General features: G+C 28.7%; 1 protein-coding gene and 1 pseudogene across 4 annotated transcripts; one reads left to right on the plus strand and one right to left on the minus strand.

The window, feature by feature from the left end:
- Positions 1–1,052: 1,052 nt before the first annotated feature.
- Positions 1,053–6,638, plus strand: LOC107613597 (small G protein family protein / RhoGAP family protein). Of its 4 annotated transcripts, none has more exons than XM_088496690.1 (10): positions 1,054–1,153; positions 1,640–1,761; positions 1,983–2,245; positions 3,656–3,718; positions 3,802–3,820; positions 4,084–4,182; positions 4,297–4,374; positions 4,466–4,710; positions 4,952–5,117; positions 6,113–6,638. In XM_088496690.1, the coding sequence occupies exons 2-10, from the start codon at positions 1,701–1,703 to the stop codon at positions 6,256–6,258; spliced, it is 1,140 nt and encodes a 379-aa protein (XP_088352816.1). In that variant the 5' UTR covers positions 1,054–1,153; positions 1,640–1,700; the 3' UTR covers positions 6,259–6,638. The 4 variants fall into 4 exon arrangements, with proteins under 4 accessions (XP_088352818.1, XP_088352816.1, XP_088352817.1 ...); XM_088496689.1 differs by having other exon boundaries at positions 1,127–1,296; XM_088496692.1 differs by lacking the exon at positions 3,802–3,820 and having other exon boundaries at positions 1,053–1,153; positions 4,065–4,182.
- A 399-nt stretch (positions 6,639–7,037) lies between these two features.
- On the minus strand, positions 7,038–9,674 carry LOC107611479 (transcription factor DUO1 pseudogene; annotated as a pseudogene).
- Between the last annotated feature and the right edge of the window lie 12,141 nt (positions 9,675–21,815).

The following is a 21,815-nucleotide window of genomic DNA, read 5'->3' on the forward strand; positions in this document are numbered from 1 at the left end:
CACGTTCAGACCCAAATCAATGTTTCAGGTAACTCTTAGAACAATTGTAATAATTCAGGTGATTATTTGATTAGCATAATTTTTTAGTACAAAAAATCTACATCCATTCACAAATTCAATAATTTACAAATTCAATAATCTACGTGTAGGTATTTTATAACTAACAAGTCTCTCAAATATTAATTTATTTATTTTATTATACAATTTAACAAATATATATAATATCTTATAAATGACCGATCAATATGAAGAAGTAACGGAGATACAAGTCAAGATTATGCCAACACAAATTTTCAAAATAGAATGATAAAAAATCGAATACAAAATAATATAAAGCAGTTGGAGGTGTTCGCGATGCGTTTGAATCGGTTTTGAATAAAAAATTCATCCGATCTGAACACTAATTTTACTTGCAGTGCGGTTTGGATTGGATATTTTTTTTAAAAAAAAGTCTGATATGATCCAATCAAATTTCAAGCAGTTTTGATTAGATTAGATTTGTGATTTTGTAAATTAAAAAAATTAAATATATATAAGAAGTCTAAACATCAAATTTTAAATAATAAACAATAACATAACAAGTCTCAACAATATTTAAAAAAAAACCAACAATAACATAACAATAGAAATAAAATTATAGATTAGTTAAATAAATAAATAAATCTCATTTTGAATATAAAATATTTATTAAATAATATAAAATATATAATAATTGAATATATTATAAATAAAATTGTAAATATAATAATAAAATAATAATATTATAGTACATTGTGCTATTTAAATTAGATCGATTTTGAAAAATAAATTTAAAATATGATCTAATCCATACCATTTACAAAAAATAAAATTCAATCAAATCTAAATTAGTACGATTTTAATCGATTTTTAATTTAAATTGAATTAAATAAATAATTTAATTTAGATCCATTTAAATTTAAACATTTTTATAAAATATCAATAAAAACTAACATTAATTTACAAAAATTTTAATTAATTTTTAAATAATATACTTATTAAAATTTATCATATCCTATCATTAATTCAGGATCCGCGGAAGTCACTCTAGCTCATGAAGTAAAAGAAAAAGTTTGTGTTAAGTAATAAGAGATTAAGAGTTGAAGACAAAAGGAGGTACCGTTATAGAAGCCAGGTATTTGGTTGTACCAACGACTTCGTCACAGCAGTCCCTTTCTTCTGTTCTCTCTTCTCTGTTTCCGTCTACTTTGAATTTTCACGTTTCATTACTTTCCTCTTCTTCTGCTTCTTCCTCCTAACCCAAATCAATTTAATTAGGTAACCACTAATCACTAATCAATCTTCCTTACTCTCCTTAATTATTAATTTACGATCTCTTTCTCTCGCTAATTCATATAGGGTTCTTCTCAATTCCTTTCTCGTAACGTGCTTGCGCTATTTTCAGTTTCCTTTATAAATTAGATTCTTTACCTAGAATTTATGTTCTCATCGGTTTATGAGTGATGGAAAAATTTACTTTTTTTTTTTTCTTTTCTTTTTCTCAAAAAAGAAATTTTTTTTTAATTATTTTGTACTTATTGAGTTCATTCTGTTTTTTAAGAACTTATGATTTTATCAATTAATTTTGACTTGTGAGATGTTTTTCTTGACTTGCGTACAGGACTAAGCGATCAAGTATCATCCGATTATTCTTTGTTCGGTGGCTTCTGACTTCTGAGTCAATGCCTTCTATCATCTCACCTCAGTGGCAAGATAAGGCCTCTGGTTTCTTTTCTTCCTCAGGTATCGTTTCTCTAAAACTTCACATTTGTGTTCCCTTTTGAGACCCCATTAAGAATGATAAATTACAAAGTTCACACGATTTTCCCACTTTCAGACTTTGAGGACCACTATAAGGATGGAATTGTAGGGTTTATTTATTTAATTGTTTTTTGAAAAGGAAAAGGGGGTGGAGGGGGGGGGGGGTTCTTTTTGGCCTTGTTGTAACTTAGTTTAATGTGCAGGGGTCAAGCTCAAAGAAGCAAGGGAATCAGCTGGAACATTTGTTGGTGAGGTCACAAAGGATACAAAGAGTAATGTTGCTGAAGTGGCGGGGCGAGTTGGAACTATGGTCAAAAGCCGGTGGGCACTTCTTCAGCAGCCATCGACAAAACATGCTGTACAGGATCGATTGATATCGGCTGCAGCTACAACTGGTTCGTTTCTAAGGAGAAGCATATCGGGAACAAAAGATAAGGTGGCTGTGGGAAAAACAAAGGTTGAAGAGGTAATGGACTTGACTAAATGATATTAGGGACTGTAATACATAATTTTTTTACATGTGCAAACGCAATGGCTGGGTACCATTGAAAGATTAATCATTTAAGCATTTTGTGGCCAAAACTAACACAACAAAAACTTTGAAAAGATGTTTCTTCCCTTGCTTAAAGTTCATGTCGAGTCTATTGCCATATAGGATAGGCAATAAAAGAAAAAAATTACAGGACAATGTACTTAAAAATGATAAATTTGATTCCATGATCCTTTCTGATGCTGAATACTTGGTAGATGTTAAATACAAGCATTGGTTCATGCTTCAGAACAATTTTGTAATAAACTACATTTGATATAGGAATACAGCTAAAGCCTCGAGTGTTGTAGCCAAACATGTTATAAGATGTAATAGGTTTTAATCCTTGAACATCATAGGCAACTAAGTAAGTGTTAAACCTTTCCAATGTGTTTGTAATACCCACAGAATATAAGGTTTGCTTGTTGTGATTACACTTCTGGTTGTGATTACACTCAGCACTTTTGAATCAAGTGATCTTTGTAGTATCACTGCCAACTTTTAATGTTGATGTTGGATCTCTTAATAAATAGAAGAAAGGATCTTGCCTTCTTGGAATAATTAAATATGTAATCAATTCATGACATTCTACCACTAAGTGGTGTGAAGACTATATACTGTATTTAGCTGTGCTAGACTAATATAATATTTTTAAACATGGAAAATTACCGTAACAATGTCAGTATTGTTTACTTATGGTGGTGTGCTTGAGATATTGAGTTATTTGAAACTATAACAGTCTTAATGTTGGTTTTATTTTTTTCAATTCCACCAAAAAAAATGTTGGTTTTTTTAATTAAGTAATTTATTAAGGGAAAATTTAGATATTTTGAGAGGTATTGGCAAGATTCTATCAAATAAAAGTTAAAAAAGGTAAGAGAGGTCATTTGCATGGTGTGCTGATCTACATAGTATAGTTTATCAAAGGTGCAGGGAATATTGAGTAACGTTGATTTCACACAGATTACTTATTTCAGGATTTCATTTGGATAATACATACGATGCTTTCATCCATTAAAGTAATACTCTGATGTTATTCTTTTGGTTTAAGAGATAGACACACACACACACACACAAGAAAAAAAAAGGGGGCCAGGGGGTTAAGGAGTGTGTTATATAATTCTGTTTGTTGGACATGGATAACTTATGGTTTGGTTATTGATAGCGCAATTTATTGTTGGTATACTGGTATTGTTATTAACCTTTTAAGAATTAGAAAAGTTCTATCTATTTATATCTGCTAGTCATACACCAGGTCATCTTCAGAGTATATTTTTTCCTGCTCCAATTCAATGGTTAGAATCTTTACTTTCTTTGTTTGGTTTTGCATCATGGTAATTATTTCAGGTGGCCAAAAAAACAGCACAAAAAAGCAAGACTATCTTGACAGACATTGAAAGATGGCAGAAGGTAAATGACCTTAGGCTAAATGTGGCCTATGATTTCTAGTATACACCATTTTCAAGTTTTCTTACGTTAATTTTCTTTTGCAGGGAGTTGCAAGTACTGATGGTAAGTTTCTGTACCCAAATAGCATACCAAGTGAGCGACTCTTTTCATGTGTCAGTCTTTTGCTGAATGTGAAGAGCTAATTCCATTGTTTGCAGTTCCCACAAGGCACTTGAGTTGTATTCTAGTTTTACACTACACAATAGCATTTTTTTTAATGCTAGATTGCTAGTTAACTATTAACTGTTAATATATAAGCGGTATTGCATGCTCGGTTTCTATGGTAGTAGACTTCTGCTTTATTTAGAAATTGTTGCATTCCCCAGTGTTTGGAGTTCCTATTGAGGTTACTGTACAGAGACAAGATAGCAGCAGGCCTGTTCCTCAGATATTGGTCAAATGTGCAGATTATCTTATAGTTTCAGGTAGCTGTTTCTAGAGTAAGGCTCTACATCTGTGCATAAGTCTATGTTTCATGAGTTCTATAATTTATCTTAATTTTTGTTTAATAGTGGTTTTATTTTTTTAATCTGATGTAGGATTGAATTCACCATCTCTCTTCAAATCTGATGGAGATAAAAAGGTTATCCGGCAGTTGGTTTCTCTGTACAACCTAGGTAGTTGATGCATTCATTCATACTTTCAGTAATGAGGATAGATTATAGTAGTGTTTGGGTGATGTTAATACCACTATGATTGTACGTACAGATTCAAATTCTTCAATCCCAGAAGGCACAAATCCAATTGATGTGGCAGCTCTTGCAAAATGTTACCTTGCCAGCCTTCCTGAGCCTCTTACCACTTTTGAGCTTTACGATGAAATAAAAGCTGCTCTATCCAATATATATTCCATGAGAAACATCCTCAAGAAGCTTCCCAGTGTAAACTACATGACTCTGGAGTTTGTAACAGCACTTTTGCTCCGGGTTAGCCAGAAGTCACTTCTCAATAAGGTAAGAGGCTTCTAATATGTGCATATGTGTTTGTTTAGTATAAGCAAAGATGCACGGAAAAATCTGGGTCTTGTACATTTACACTTTTCATTTTTTTATTGTTTCACAAGCTATGTTTGATGGAGTCTTGTGGGACATTTCCCTGATTATCTTATATACTTTGTCTCTCCTGTAATTAAATCTATGCATTTCTATTATTTTGTCATCTGTAGTTTTTGCTCAATATTTTTAACTTCTGCAGATGGATACTCGGACCCTTGCAATGGAAATGGCACCCGTTGTCATGTGGCAAGATGGACAGAGACCTGATTTTTATAAACAATACTGGAACCAAGTGTCTAAAAGCCCTTCCAAAAAAGGCTTGGATGAACCAGCTGGTTCATATGGTGCTTGGGACTTACTTGCTGGTAAGGAAATCGATGCCAAAACATGCAATTTTTTAGAAGATAACCCACATTGGCTGAATGTGTTATTCTTTTTGTCACTGGTAATGGTGAAAAGTATGACCATACGAGAATTTTCATGAAAGCATCGCTGCATCGTTTCTCAGCTTCTACCTAGTCTTTAGCAATAGGGATTCTGGTAGAGAATCCTGCTTAACCTTGAGAACAAAATCTTCTCTATGCAAATAATTTTCACTGAAAAATACTTTTGTATTCTTTTGTATTCTCCATGTTGGAAGAAAACAGATAAAAGCCCAAATAAGAATATTTGATTAGGATGATAAAGCAATAAACAAAAGCTAGAAGAAGACCAAAGAAACCCCCAAGAAACGGTTAAAAAACTAGATTAATTTAACTGGCGTTGATTTTGTTTTCTTGATTCAAATGGCCTTTCCATTAGATGTTTCTATAGAATACATTTATTTAACTGACTCAACCTAGTGGTAAAACTTTTCTATACTATGGTTATTTTTGTTTTTATAATTGTGAACAGTGAACATGTTTATAATATCTAGTGCTTTAAAAGCAGAAACAAAATTTCAAGGGATTATGGTTTATCTAATGGGCTTTAAAGCAACCCTACTGATGTGGAATTGTTCAACGAATCAGCGTCTGTGTAACACCGGGCCTGAAAAAGTGAAAATGCATTAGGAGGGAGAAACTGTTTTCTTTGTATTTTCTTGAGTGTGTTTGAGAAAATATCCTTTGATAGAATAATTTTTTAATAGAAGGTTGAATTAATAATTTAGATGCATGTCTATTACCTAACCTAACTGCTTTCAGCCTCTAAACACCTTTCTTAGGGATATGCTTAAACATTTAAAAATATTGCATTTGAATTTTCACTTGCGAATTTTTTTGAAGGGTGCAAAAGTCTAATTTCATAATTCATTAGTATTACATATATTGAACTAAAGTTGGCGATTGCCGTTTCTTTTTCTTGTTTTTTTGTGATACAGATGATGATGAAGCCATAGATGCATCCTCTCCTATTCCATTGGATGATGGTGCACCAGTTGACTTTGGTGCAATTGAGGTTGTTCAGTTGCTTATAGAACATCATAATGCAATTTTCACAGATGCAAATGAGACAGTCTGGAGATGAATGGTCTTCATTCAATTTGTTGACTTTGATATCATGAACTGGGAACAATTTTCTCCAATCTTTGTCAAGAAAGTCACTATACAGAAGCTATATTCTAAGTTTTTATCAGGTTGTGTGTGCAGTGAGCGTTTTGCCTGATAAAGAGAAAGGAGAAACTTTTTGGGAAAAAAGGAACAGAAGGATTTGTACAGCTATATCCTTCCTTTAGAGAATCAAAACTTGTTATTTTGGTGTTTTGCTGGGATTGATGGTATTTGATCTTTGTCTATATAGTATAACCATATTTATTTATGTCATTTTTGTACTATGTAAATCTTGTCTTGTCCCTGGATGCAACAAGTTTTCATGTTCAGAATTTTAGTATAACTTTCATGGGAGAATGTTGTTGACTTGGAGGAACATTGAAATCTCCTTTGTTCAAGTTCCTATAAAACAGAACAAGATGAAGAAAAAAATAATCCGGAGATAAAAAAGAAGTAATATTCTTAAAAGCATTTTTTGTCCTGAGGAACACCAACACCTTTCAATTTGTTATCTGTTTAACAATGTTGCTTGTTGATGAAATGAAAGTATCTGTATAAAATGTAACTAAATGTGGGAAATGCTCTGAAATGTGAAGTAACAATATCATGCACTGACAAATTGTAATGTAAAGACAAAAGCTATAGAATTCATCATTGACTGTTTTCTAAGATGATTAGTAAGTTGGAAACAGAAGCTGAGTAGTTTACTTTGCATTACAGATGCAGAATAACTAAAAGTTAGAAATTAAAACAGTTTTATTGGTCTGATGAAGTTGGAGTATGGTCAAAGTATTCAAAGATCTCAGTTGGGATGTCCTCAAAGAAGCACTTAGCACTTTCATTTTGAGGCTTTCCATCCATTCCAACAGTTGTTCCAATCTTGTTCTGAACACTTTTTTGCTCAAGCATATCAAAGAAGTAAGGGTCATCAATTGGTTCTGGAAACACTGGAAATTCCAGTTGTGGTTCATTTGGGATTTGAGGAAATGTGTACTCTGTTGTTGAAGACTCAAAAGAAGGTACCACATGGAGTGGGGTGGCCTCAAAAGCCTGAGAAGAAGTGTTGATGTCACTTTCCAAATTTTGGTGGTTTGGTTTTGTCAAATCTGGTAGGTTGACCATTTTGAACTCTTCAGTGTTTCCCATGTAGGGAGCAGTGTAATAAGGAAGGTAGTTTCCACAGGGGATATTTTCCTCTGGCTTATTGGAGCTGCATGAAATATCCTGAAAGAAATCATATAAATATATTGTATTTGCTATTCTTCATGTTTTTATTAGTGATACTAGCTAATTAATAGAAACTTCCATACATGTTGATTTGCATCTTAAATATTATTAGCATAAATGATATAATATCTAAGTTTAATATAAAAGTGGAAATTTAGTTAGCTTTTGCTACTTTTATAATTAGAATTGTAAAAGAAGCTATTAAGGAAAAGATAGAAAGAGATACATTTTTTAATAGAAAAAATTGGACATCAAATTTTGCAATTCCATTTATTTATAGTAAGAGAATAGATCATAGATATTGTGATTATCAATGTATAAAATCAAGAATTTTAAAAGAGCTCTCTCTCTCTCTCTCTCTCTCTCTCTCTCTCTCTCTCTCTCTCTCTCTCTCTCTCTCTCTCTCTCTCTCTCTCTCTCTATATATATATATATATATATATATTTTGATGTTTAGACATGAAGAGGATTCATATCCAAACGGATACAATTATTATGGTTATTTTATGGTAGAGTTTAATTCCTATGTATATTGATGTTTAATTAGGTGTTATCACATAGAAAAAAAAAATTAAGTAACAAGACTGGATTATATGTTAATATAAAAGATTCTATATTAATAATGAATAGAAATTAAACTTTGTTATTTTTTGGTAACATTTAAATAGTCTTTAACTTATGTCATGTGCCAGAAAGTCGCTTCTAGAAAAATCTAAAACTAAAACTACTCACAAATTAAAAATCTCACTATTAATTGTATAATTAATAACTATATTTTATAATAAATTAAATATTAAATAATTTACTTTCATATTATAACTTAGATAATCTACTGGCCGAAAAGTTTTTTTTTTTTCTGAAAAAGAAGTTACTTATCATCATCATTAATTATAAATTAGTTTTAATAGTTTTAATACACTTATATTAAATAAATAATTATATCAATGTATAAATTTATAATGTTTACCTAATATTTATAAAATGCAACTAAAAAAATAAGTAAAAATATTTATATTTTATTATATGAAAGTAAATATATCATTTTATATGATGATTATTTTTTCTCTTCTATTTGATTATTTTTCTATATATTCTTCCTATTTTCTCTTCTCATCTAAACATAGCATAAATGCAAGGGATACTCATCTACCTTACCTCTTCAAATTGTACTTGACTAAGAGGGACTTTTCCTTTGTTTTTGTTTTGCATCTTTGACGAAGTTATTGATGGCTTCCGCAACATCCTCTCTATCCTCTTTCTTCTACTGCTCCAGAAATTCTTTACATCGTTGTCTGTTCTTCCTTCCAAATATGTAGCAATTTTTGCCCATTTGTTCCCAAATTGCCCTTGTAACTCTATTACCAACTTCTCCTCTTCTTCCGTAAACTTGCACCCTCTGCCAATTACAATAATCATACACAACATCCAAACAGAAAAAACACATTGCTACAAAAATGGCAAGAACATGAAATTAAATGCTAAAAAGATAATAACTCAAAGTTATCTTATTTAACCTACCATTCATAGTTTTGTATATATAGAATCTGTAATTGACTAATTACATACTTGTTACATCTAAAATCACTCATTTATTTCAACAATAATTGAAGACAGAGTACCAAATAAGAAAATTTTAAACTACTTTATGCGGATTTTATTGTCTTTGAAACAATTTTTATATACATGTACATAGAATGTAATAGGAACATGCATGACATGTTATTTTCTAGGTTTAACTAAAGAAAAATCAAATGATACATACATATAACCAGAAACATCGTAGTAGCAACATGCATGAAGTTGAAACCTTCATTTCTAATTAGTTGTGTCTAAAACTATCAAACACACACACGAAAAAACCGTAATAGCGACCACCAATGTGTATCTCGAACTATACTGTAAATCAATAATGCACATTAATTACACCAAAAGAAAATCAATTAATTAAAGGTGAACTAATTAATTAACTCACATCTTCAAGTTTGGTCTAAGCTTGTTAACCCATCGAAGGCGACAAGATTTTCCAGTTCGAGGCAACAAGCCTTTGGATCGAATGGAGCTCCAATCCCTTGCACCATACTTGTTAACATGCTCCTGGAGCACCTCATCTTCCTCTCTGCTCCATGGTCCTTTCTTTATGTACCTTCTATCAAACCCTCTTTCCATCTACTTGTACTACTGATTCAATTTGCATCGAAAATGTTTCAGTTCCTTTTCTGTGTTCTCAACATTCAGTGTTCTCTGTTCTTTATGGTGCTATGGAGTTTTTGAATTGATTTCGATCATGCGCATGATGGTTGTGCTATTGTGTGGTGAGGTTCATGGGATGCGTGATGGAGTCTGTGATTTGATTGGGTGGGGGAAACTAACTGTTTTCTGATGTGTGACGTGGTGCTTTATTATTGGTTGTTTCTTTGAGAGTCATGTGGATGGGAGAGTAGAGGATTCTTGCTGCGACTTCTACACGGACGGTTTCGACGGTTAGTGGCAACATCCACCCCGCCATGTTTTTTTATTTTTTTCGAATTTAAATATTTTTAAACGTGTTTAATTACTTAGTAATATATTACTAAGTTGGAAATGATATTATTACAATAATTTTACATGTGGCATCTTTATTGTAGTGGTATTATATCGACAAAAATAATTATATTTTATATTAATTACGTAAATATTTATCTAAAATAATAAATATAATTAAATGATTGTGTGAAACGTTTTACATTATTGGTATATCAAAATTTTTTATTGATATATTATTAAGTTGGAAATTATATTATTAATTTGTATTGGGATTACAATATTTATTTTTTAATTTATTATTTCTATGTTTTCCATAGTTAAATATTTGCTATGAAACACGAATATTTTGTTGAGTTGTCGTATCGGTATGTCGAACACGATTTGGATACGACATTCATCGACACTCGTTCAGCACACGTGTCTTAATAAAAAATAAAAAAAATTCTTTTTCAAACATGCTTGAACATACTTAAATATCATCACGTTTTAGCATATTGAACCTTATTCTTAACATATGTTTTTAAAATGAGTTTAAAAATAATATATATTATTATTTATTAAAATAAAAAATATTTTAAATGTCTTATATAATTAAAAAAATATAAAAAATAATACAAAAATTATATTTTAAAATTAATAAAATATCAAAATATTATTATAATTAATATAAAAAAAATTTATATTTTTTATATATAATGTGTTTTCGTATAGGAAAAGTATATGGAACCAAAATGTGACCAGCCAAAAAGTAAACAAAACCGTTTAATTAAAATCACTTTTTGAATAATATGTTTGAAAACCGCTCGTGAGATCACGGAGCACAAACCAAAACCCGATTTTTCATGGAACCCAAACACATTTTGGCTGATTTTTGGCTCGTATGCTTTTGGTTCCCTAATTATTCTCTTTCGTATATTACAAAAATTTAAAATTCTCTTTCGTATATTACAAAAATTTAAAATTTATGTGTTGATGTGTCTTGTATCATATCTTATCATATGTCTGTACTTCAAAAAATACTTATAATCTCAAATATAATAAACATTTAAATTACTCTTTAAAAAAGTTTAGATAGAATATTTTGAATATTAGCAAATTTTTATTCTCTAAATACTACTCCTCTCATACATATTACTCCTGCCTGAAAATCATAATATCCACTTGATACGAAAGATAAGGATATATTTATTTAAAAATTTATAGGGATAAATGTCTTTACTACAATTTAAATTTTTTTTAAGTATTATATAAAGATAATATTTATTTATTTCTTTTAATAATTAAATTTGACCCATTATCAATTATTATACAATTAGTTGAGATTTGAAGAATATTGTTTTATTCATTGGTATTTTTTTTTAGAAGTTAGCTTTAATTTTGTCCATAGCAACTGTATTAGTTGAAAAAAAATTTTTAGTTATAAATATCATAAAGAGTTGACTTTGTAATCATATGGAAGATAAATTTTTAAATGATTATTTAGTAACATATAGAAAGATTTATGTTTAATTGTATTGGTAATAAAAAGATTATTCAATCTTTTTAAAGATGAAATTTAGGTAGAGAATAGAATTTTAAATTATATATTTTTATAAAAAATACTAAAAAATTATCAATTAGCCATCAATGTTTAATAATATGAGCTAAAATATGTTGTTAGATTATTAGACTAAAAGATTGATAGCTAAAAGTAATAGTAAAAAATAATAAATTCTGATAAATTTTTAATATTTTTTATTATTATTTAATTATTTTAATTTATTAGTTAAATAATTTAAAGATTAATCATATTTTAGAATGAGAAAATATAATTATAAAGTTATTGTGATATGTTTGTAGTTTGGCAACCATGTTAAGTGTATATAATTTTATTTTTTGTTCCACCTAATTTATTTTATTATTTTTTCATTTTTTTTATTCTTTTAAGGATGATTAAAAGCTAAGTAGGGAGTTGGTTGAAAATATTTATATATATACTATAGAAAAATTTTCAAGTGTGCCGTCATATTGGTGTTTCAGTTATATTGGTGTTTCAGTGATTTTTAATCGTTGATCTTAATTATAAAATATATATATAATATATATAATTAAGATCAACGATTAAAAATCACTGATACACCGGTATGACAGTACACTTAAAAATCTTCCTATACAATATGAAATTAGTTGAATGAAATAGTAAAATATCTATAAAATAATGAAACCTTTAAAATTATTTAAAAATGTTAATTTTTTATCATTAAAAAATTTAAATATTTTCTAAAATTACTTTCCTTCTTTAATTACCTCCTCTAAACATACTTTTAGAGATTTTTATATACTTTAAATGACAAATTTCAAATTTTACAATCACACAAAATATCAAAAATTATTTATTCATTTCATTATATACTTTTAATTTACGTTTTTATTCTATATTTTAAGTTTTATATTTTCTATTTTAAAATTTTAAAAACAAAAGAAAAATAGTAAAATTTTATTTTTTATTTTCATTATTTTTTTTCACTTTTTTTCTTTATAAATCTTAAAAATAAAAAATACTAAAAAAAAATAAATATAAACACAAACCAAAATTCTCATAACTTGCATGATCTTCATACTGTCTCCCAAACATCACCAGCTGTAACCAGCCAACCGTCAACCGTCAATTGCAGCTTCATCGCCCATCAACCTCCTTGTCTGCTGATATCTTCCGGGACAACTCATTCTCAGTTTTAAAGTTTTTTTTTTTTTTCATATGACGAAAGAATCAATAAACGCTCCACAAATAGTTCAAAAATGATCATCTCAATCGGCTCAACCATTTTATAGAGTGCATTTATTTACAAAAATAAGACACTGAAACAGGAACAAAGATATAAAATTATGATAGAAAAGATATGAACAGAAATAATGTGTTTAGTAACACTAAATTAATATATTTTATGTCTATCCTGATAAAAAGGACATAGAGATTCTAACTTATTTTTTATTTTTTTATTATTCTTGTAAAATAATTTTTTATAATTATATTTTTTATTATTATATTTTTTGTCTCAAATTTTTTGAATGAAAAAAATAAAAATAAATTAAATTTTCATAATTTGTTCTAATTTATCACCAAACAAAATACAAAAATATAAAATTTTGTGTCTTTATCCTTTATGTCTTGTTCTCAGTATCTTATCTTGTCGTGTTCTCAAAAATAAATACAGCCATAGAAATGTTTGGATGCTAATACTTTTTATCAATATTATTTAATATTTTAAATTAATATTTTATTTTTATATTATTAAAATTTAAAATTTAATATTTAATATTTAAAATATTAATTAAATATTGACTAAAAAAATAAATTTTATTTATCATACAGTATTTTTTATTTCATTATAATTGTGCCTATCTATTAACTAATATCATCTCTGGTTAGATCAGTATATTTCTTGTCCCCTACCCCAATTAATATCCCCAAAATTCTTTCTTCTTTTATTTAATTATTTATTTATATTATTCTTAATTTCTCTTCATATTTATCCTGACTTGTTTTATATTGAATGGACAAATTTTTATCAAGACCAGGGTTTGTCAGATATACTTTCACAGCTATATATAAGATTAATTTGAGACATTATTGGTCCTTTGGTCGTCCAAATAGGTAGACAAAATCACACAAATAGTTTGCTCTATTAATTTTATGTTGTGTGATAAGTCTTAATTCACAGTTGTTCATTTTTTATTTATGTTTAGATCAATTGTATTTTATTTTTATCTTGATATAATAACAACAACTATACATCGTCATGATATTATGATTTAATCATCCATATAAATTAATAAAAAATAAATTATCATTTCTAATCATAAAAATTTTAAAATATTAACAAATTTAATTATAAATGAATAAAATTAATTTTATATTTACAAAAGATAATTTTTATATGACAAAAATATATTTTATTCATATATAAATTGATCAATATTCTTAATTTTTATGGAAAAAAATAATAATTTTTATTTTATGTGGTATAAAATTAATTTTATTTATTCATAAATAAATTTATCAATATTTTAAATTTTTATAGATAAAAATAATAGTTTATTTTATAAACATTACTAGATTAAATTACCAATCTATCACTCTTTCGCGATTTTGTTACCAAATTACCACGCTTTCTAAGTTATTCATCCATATGACACTTTTTTATACATTGGTATTTTTCCTGTGTTATAGGAGGCTCTAAACAAAAATATATTTTTAATCAAACATGCAAAAACATCTAGTGTTTTCATTGTAAAATTACTAAACCAAATCATCCATCCAATATTAAATCTTCAATTTTAAACTCTAAATCAATCATATGAAATTGTTTTTTATACATCGGTATTTTTTCCATTATAAGAGGCTTTAAACCAATATATATATATATAATTCCAAAGATGCCAAATGTCAAATCTTAAATCTTAAACCCTAATATTTGAGAATGAAAGCAGTACCCGTTTAAAATTTTAATTTACTTGTGTATATTCCTATTTTTGTATATCAATTTAAATTTACTTAAATTTTAATATATTTAATTTTTTCAATTAAAAATAATAAATACATTCTAATAAACTTTTTTATGTACTTAACATTAACTATTATTTTATGTGATTAGTTTACAAAATTTATAATTAGCAAGGTTCTACCTTTTTATGCCTTATTAACTCTTAAATTTTGACCTCCTAAAAGTTAAAATATTTTTGTCTTGTCAATAAATCTGGTCTAGAATCACGAATTATCTTTTTTTTTTTCTTTTCATTTTTTGTAATTTGAAACAACAATTCATATATAACTAAATAAGACACATTTAACCACTTTATTTTAGAAAAGTCCCATGATGCAACAACAACAATGAAGCATTGTCCCATTAGATAGAGTCAGTTACATGGATCAAACAACGTTATTAAATTTTATCATGTATTATGTTTATAAAGAGACTGTTTACATGTAGATTTCGTTTGATCACTTCATAAATGATTTTCTTAGGTCTTTCTCTATCTTTCACCCCTTGTCCATCTTCCATCTCATTAACTGATCTCCTGATTGAGTACTCTATCGGTCTTCTTCTCACATGTTCAAATCACTTGAAACACGATTCTACCATTCTTTTACAATAGGTGCTACTCTCTCTCTCTCTCTCTCTCTCTCTCTCTCTCTCTCTCATCTCTTCGTTCTTTATTCTATCCAATCGCGTATGACCACTCATCTATCTTAACATCTTCATCTCTGCCACACTTAATTTATGTTTGTGCTTTCCTTTGGCCACTCAACACTGTATACTATAAAGCCAATGACATACCCAGAAAATTTTAGAAGTTGGGGCAAAAATATATATACTAAAATAAATTTTGTTCAACATTATTAATTATATGAAGATATAAAAATTAAAAGGAATTAGTGAACACTTTCATTCTTAAAATACTATTCATTATATATAATTTATAAAAAAATAACTGTTTATTTCTAAAACTTGAACTTAAAATATTTTAATTAAATTATAGATAATTTGTTATCCTAACTAATTTTTTTATACACATTTAATAATAAAAGACTAAATCAATTAGCACATTAGCACCTAACGATACACTAGTATTTATAATTTGAAATTAGAATTATATATAAATATTAAAAAAATTAAATCTGTATATGAAAAGTATGTTTATATAAAATAATAGAAACTTAATTTATAATTTTTTCTCTTTCTTTTTTTTTAAATAATTAAATTTGTTATATAATTTTTAATTTAATTTTGATATAATGTTGATGAAAAATTTTATGCATTTGTTTAATTATGTATTGCAATTAAAATATTTTTTCATTACTATTTTAAAAAATAAAAAATCTATTTTAAATTATTAAATTAATAAATTTATTTTAAAATTTTATATACAACATAAGTATATATAATAGAACAAAAAAAAGTAATATAGATGAATAAATTTAGAATAAATAAAATATATAAAGTCACGAAGAGAATAAAACATTAGATTAATACCTAAACTATAATTGTTTGAATTAAAATTTTCAATTGAAAATATCAAAAAGAGAAACAATGAAATTGAAAAATACATACATAGAATCATGGAGAGCTATATAAAAAAATAGAGAATTTAAAATTTACCCTTTAATGAAGAGAGGATAACAAAAAAAAAGTTGAAAATATAAAAATAAGAGGAGGGTTTAATGAAATAAAAGCGTGACAACACAAGAACTAAATTTGATAGGTTAAATAATAGTCAAAATAATAGAAAAATAAAAAAGTAAATTTAAAACTTTGGCCAATTGAATTTAATTTATTTGTAGTGGGGTCATTTAAAATTTGAAGTGGAGTCACATTATGTATAACTATTTTTTTTAAAAAAATTGAAAACACATTGGGGGCAAGTGCCCCCTCACTGTTGTGCCTAGGTCCGTGCCTGCATAAAGCATAGCCGGTTTGATAGCAGTGCAATAGAATTTACCTTTAAGTTTTAAAGATACTTTTTTGTCATATATAAAATTAGACGCACTCTACCATTTTGACTAACCTGCTTGGATCCAATGATTTACATCCTGTTTAATCTCTCCACTATCTTGTATGATGCACCCAAAATACTTAAAACTTTTAACTTTTTGTAGGATGTTTTCCCCAATCTTCACCTCTATATTAGGGTTTTTCCTTTAGCTGCCGAACTTACGTTCCGTCTTGCTACGGCTTATGCGCAGACTATACACTTCTAGAGCTTCTCTCCATAAATTCAACTTCTTATTTAGGTCTTCCCTTAACTCTCCTACAAGGACGATATCATCGAAAAAAAGCATGCACCATGACACAAGCTCTTGGATATGTTTTGTGAGTACTTCCAAGACTAATGTAAACATGTATGAACTTAAGGATGATCCCTAGTGTAATGATATACCAATAGGAAATTCCTCTATTACACCACCTTGAATTTTTATACTAGTTGTAACCCCATCATACATATCTTTAATTGCACGAATATATGTGATCATTACTCTCTTTCTTTCCAAAATCTTCCATAAGATCTTCTTTCACTACCAAAAATACGGAAGTTACCAACGGGAAGATACCCACGAACTAAAAAGAGTGGCAAATTTATATGATCGTGGTAATCACTTGCAACGTCTTGTATTTTCGTGGCCAAACTTTGTGAAATTTTTCGACGATTTTATTTGTTCGTGACTAACTTGAGATGAGTTCTCTTAATGACCACAGATTCAATGATTATCGTGGCAAAATCGAACGATTTTGACTTTTAAATTTTATGTTTAATTTGGTTTTGTCCTCCATCCCTCTCAAAATATTTTTATGCAATTTATACTTTTTCAAAATTTAAACCGTAACTTAAGGTAAATTCAATTTATTAGGTGCAGACTTTTTCAATTCTTCAATTGTTGAATTCTTCTCCCTCCTTTTGAGTGCTGCCATGAAAAATTAATAAAGTATGCTAATGGTTTAATTTTAGATGTTGTTGATGATGTGCAGTTTTCTCACTTCGTATGATCCTTGAATTTGGCCATATCTCTGAATCATGTGTTTTTTGTACTTAGTATTAGCTATGCACTGATTTGATTAATTTTTCTTTTTTGATTTAACCGTAGTTTTTTAACGTGGTTGTATTATTCATTACTTGTTACTAAATCAGATTGTAATGTAACCAAAAAGACTAAATTATATACATACAATTTCAATATTTATATTTTTTAGTTGTTACATTTTTTTGTGCGTGTTCTTTTTGGTCAAATGCAGTTTCAGTGTCCAATTTTACGGTATGCATTATTTAGAGACTTTGGTGATAGAATAAAATGATTCAATTAAAAATAAATGTTAAAATTATAAAAAGAGTACTTATAAAAAGAGTACATATTTATCTTTGATAAAATAGTTCTAACTAATTTTAAAAAGTAAAAGATACTAAATATGATTGATTGAAATAATAACTAATTTAATTATTCATTATTTAATTACTCACTATTAATTTATGGCAACATTAATAAACAGAATTTTAACTTTTAAAATTTAGAATATTAGTTTTATACCTATATTTTATTAATTTAATTTAAAAAATAAATTAAAATTATTTTTATGGGAGTTCATTTTTTAATTATGTACAAATTTTTTTTCCATTTAAAGGTATCAAATTCTTAAGTTTTAAGTTTATTTATTTTAATTTTTACTGATGCCATTTTTTTTTTAAATTCAACGAGTAAAAATTCTAAATTCTAATTAGTATGTGAAATTTTTTAAATATAGTTTAAAGTTGTAAATTTTACAATTTGATATTTTTTATTAAAATTAAATTTTACTCTAAATTAAAAAGTTATAGTTACTTCGCTAAACAAAATTTAAATTAACATCTATAATAAGATGAATAAAATTTTGAGCGGCAATATTAAGTGCAACTTTTATTAAGTAGTCCACTCACCCGATCTTAACAATAACTCCCTCCCACTATTCCCAAAATCTCTGTTTGTTAGCTCCTGCAATTGATTCAAGTTTGATAACATGCAGCCAACCTCTTTCGCTAATAACATTTTCTTCCATTTCTCCAGATTCGTAATTTCTTAACTCCTGCACGCATATCAATTCAGCTAACCTTCAAAGCAATTCGCTCAAGACGTTTCTGTTTAGGTTCTAGGTACGATCACACCGGACGTTTTGTGAAAGAGCAGGACCATGATTTACAGTTCAAGTACCGTCAGTTTGAGTCGCCAAAGAAGCAAGCAAAATCGGTAAACCCGAATCGCGAAGAAGATTTTCATGACATCATTTTGTTTTTTATATTTCTTTTAGTCAACAATGAAAGTTAATTTTGGACTTTTTTTTTTTTTATTTCAACATGCATTCTTTCTTTTGTTACTGGTTGTAGATAGATTCTAAATCACCAATTGGCATTTTGAAAGATGTTATGCAACTGACAATTGAAGGCCGCAAAGCAGCTGCAAATTACATCCGAGAAGTAAGTATTGTACTTTAATTTTTTTTATCATCTTCGAAGGAGTCAAATCATGACCTATTAATTTTTTAGCCTAATTCTTGATCTCTATGTTGCTTAATAGATTTTATTGGAGTATACAAAGCAATTGGAGTATCGACAGGGTGTATAATTCAGTGGTGTATAATTTAGTGGCCGAAGTTATGTGTATTTTTTACTATTTACCTGAAAATATTTTTGCATGTGGATTGTCTGTGTAACAAGAAATGGAGAGCTTGATAAATTCATTATTTTGGTACTTTCAAGATTTGTATCATTCTAGCAAAGTTTGATATTTATTTTGTAATAGTTTTATTTGAATATTTTTTTAACATTAAATCCATTAATCTAGGATATTTGCTTTTCAATACTAAGTATTTGTTAATTTTATATTTTTATACTATGGATAATACGTATAGGAATGTGATTAATTTTTTTAATATTATATGATGTAATTTTATATTAAAGAGCATTTTTATTATGATATTTTTTTTTTAATTTAACTTCTATCGTTAGCCACGGAAAAAAGTGTGACAAAAAAGTCTGGCCTGGTCAATTTTGTCATAGGTAAAGTATGTTTTATTTTGCCACGGAAAAAAGTGTGTCTAAACGTGCTAAAGTTGTGGCTAACAAAATGTCTCCACGGATGTTAAAATCGTGGCTATTGGAGTAAAAAGCATGGCTAACTAAAAACGCGTCGCCCTCTTTAGCCACGGATGTTCATTTGTTGCAAAAACATAATTGCCATAGTTTTTTTGGAGTTTAGCCACGGATTTTTTCGTGGCTAAACCCCTTCTTTTTGGTAGTGTTTGGCACCCTATCGTATGCTTTTTTTAAATCAATAATTAAACACTATATGTAGATCCCTTTTATTACTATAATATCTTTCCATCATCCTTCTTAACAGGTATGTAGCTTCAGTGGTGGATCTGTCTGACGTAAAACCAAATTGGTTCTCTGTTACTTGTGTCTCTTATCTCAACTTCTGTTCTATCACTCTTTCTCATAACTTAATGATATGGCTCATGAATTTAATCCCTCTATAGTTTCCACAACTCTTTATATTCTCCTTATTCTTGTAGATAGGTACTAAGGTGCGCTTTTCCCTTATTCTTGTAGATAGGTACTAAGGTGTTCTTTCTCCACTCATCTGGAATCTTCTTTGACCTTAAAGTCTCATTAAAAAGCTTGGTTAACCAAGAGATGCCTTTCTCTCCAAGACCCTTCCAAACTTCAATCAAAATATTATCGGGTCTTATTGTCCTGACATTTTTCATCCGCTTTAGAGCCTCTTGTACCTCGAAGTCTCGAATCCTTTGACAGTAGTCGAAGTTTTGATCTTCTTCCCTCGTGCATAACCGACCAAGGTTCGGAAGAGTCTTCTGTCCTTCATTAAATAACTTGTAGAAAGTATATCTTTTTACATTTCATTGATCTTCTCATCTTGAGCGAAAACATCTCCATCATTATCCTTTATACACTTAACCTGATCCAAGTCTCTCGTTCTTCTTTCACGACTCTTTACAATTCTATATATACCTTTTTCTTCTTCCTTCGGTCCTAAGGACTGGTAGAGACCCTTGTATGCTCTTGTTCTTACTTCACTTACAGCCACTTTTGTCTCTTTCTTAGCCGCCTTATATTTTTCTCAATTATCTACATTACGGCACAAAGACCACTCTTTAAAACACTCCTTTTTGGACTTTATCTTTTCTTATACACGCGCATTCTACCACTAAGACTTCTTGTCTCTTGGTCCTATCCCTCTAGATTCACTAAAATTTTCTTTTGCTGTTCTTCTAATAATTTCTACCATCTCCCTCCACATCTCCTTTGTACTTCCATCCCCTTCCCACTTTATTTCTTCTCCTACCTGTCTTAGGAAGCTTCTTTGTTCCTCACTTTTCATCCGCCACCACTACGTCCTTGGGTTCTTCGTATTATATCTTTTTCTCAACACGAAAATTCATGACGAGCATCCTATGTTGTGTTGTTAAACTCTCTTCCAGAATAATTTTACAATTAATGCAATATTTTCGGTCGACTCTCCTTAACAAGAAGTTGATTTGAGAGCTTGTCATGCCACTCCTATAGGTTATAAGATGTTCGTCTCTCTTTTTGAAACATGTATTTACGATGAGAAGGTCAAAAATTGAGGAAAAGTCCAAAATAGTTTTACCCTCGGTATTGATCATCACGAAACCATGGCTTCCGTGAATACTTTTATATCCAATCACTTATCTTCTAACATGGCCATTTAAATCAACTCCTAAGAAAATTTTATCTCCCAAAGATATGTATTGGACCAAACTCTTTAAATCCTCCCAAAATCTTATCTTATGTTGCTTGTCCGAACCCACTTTGTGGTGCATAGGCGCTAATCATATGAAAAGTACCTCCTTCTACCATAAGTTTGATATAGATGATTTGATTACTCACCCTCTTGACATTCACTACGTCCTTTTTACACTACTTATCCACGATAATACCCACCACATTCCTATTATTCATCTTTTCTGTATACCAAAGTTTGAACCCAAAGGTATCCAACTCCCTAACTTTCGCGCCGACTCATTTTGTTTCTTGTAGCACATGATGTTAATCTTTCTCCTTGTCATAGTATTCACTACCTCCATGAATTTTTCTGTTAGAGTACCTATATTCCATGTTTCAAATCTCAACCTTCTGTCGCTCCGACCTTTACCTTTACATTTTTCTTTGTGAACTATCTTATTTATCCTCGTCCGTTCACGAAAATGCAGAAACACTTACTCATTTAACACTCTACCC

Source organism: Arachis ipaensis, chromosome B8, assembly GCF_059453495.1.
Source record: "Arachis ipaensis isolate K30076 ecotype BB chromosome B8, ASM5945349v1, whole genome shotgun sequence".
Taxonomy (NCBI): Eukaryota; Viridiplantae; Streptophyta; class Magnoliopsida; order Fabales; family Fabaceae; genus Arachis; species Arachis ipaensis.

Excerpts from the sequence above, each read along its gene's own strand:
- LOC107613597 (XM_088496692.1), top strand. The coding sequence starts at position 1,701 with ATGCCTTCTATCATCTCACCTCAGTGGCAAGATAAGGCCTCTGGTTTC. Across the intron at positions 2,246-3,655 it reads GAAAAACAAAGGTTGAAGAG|GTGGCCAAAAAAACAGCACA; the intron begins GTAATGGACTTG and ends TAATTATTTCAG. Across the intron at positions 3,719-4,064 it reads ACATTGAAAGATGGCAGAAG|AAATTGTTGCATTCCCCAGT; the intron begins GTAAATGACCTT and ends TGCTTTATTTAG.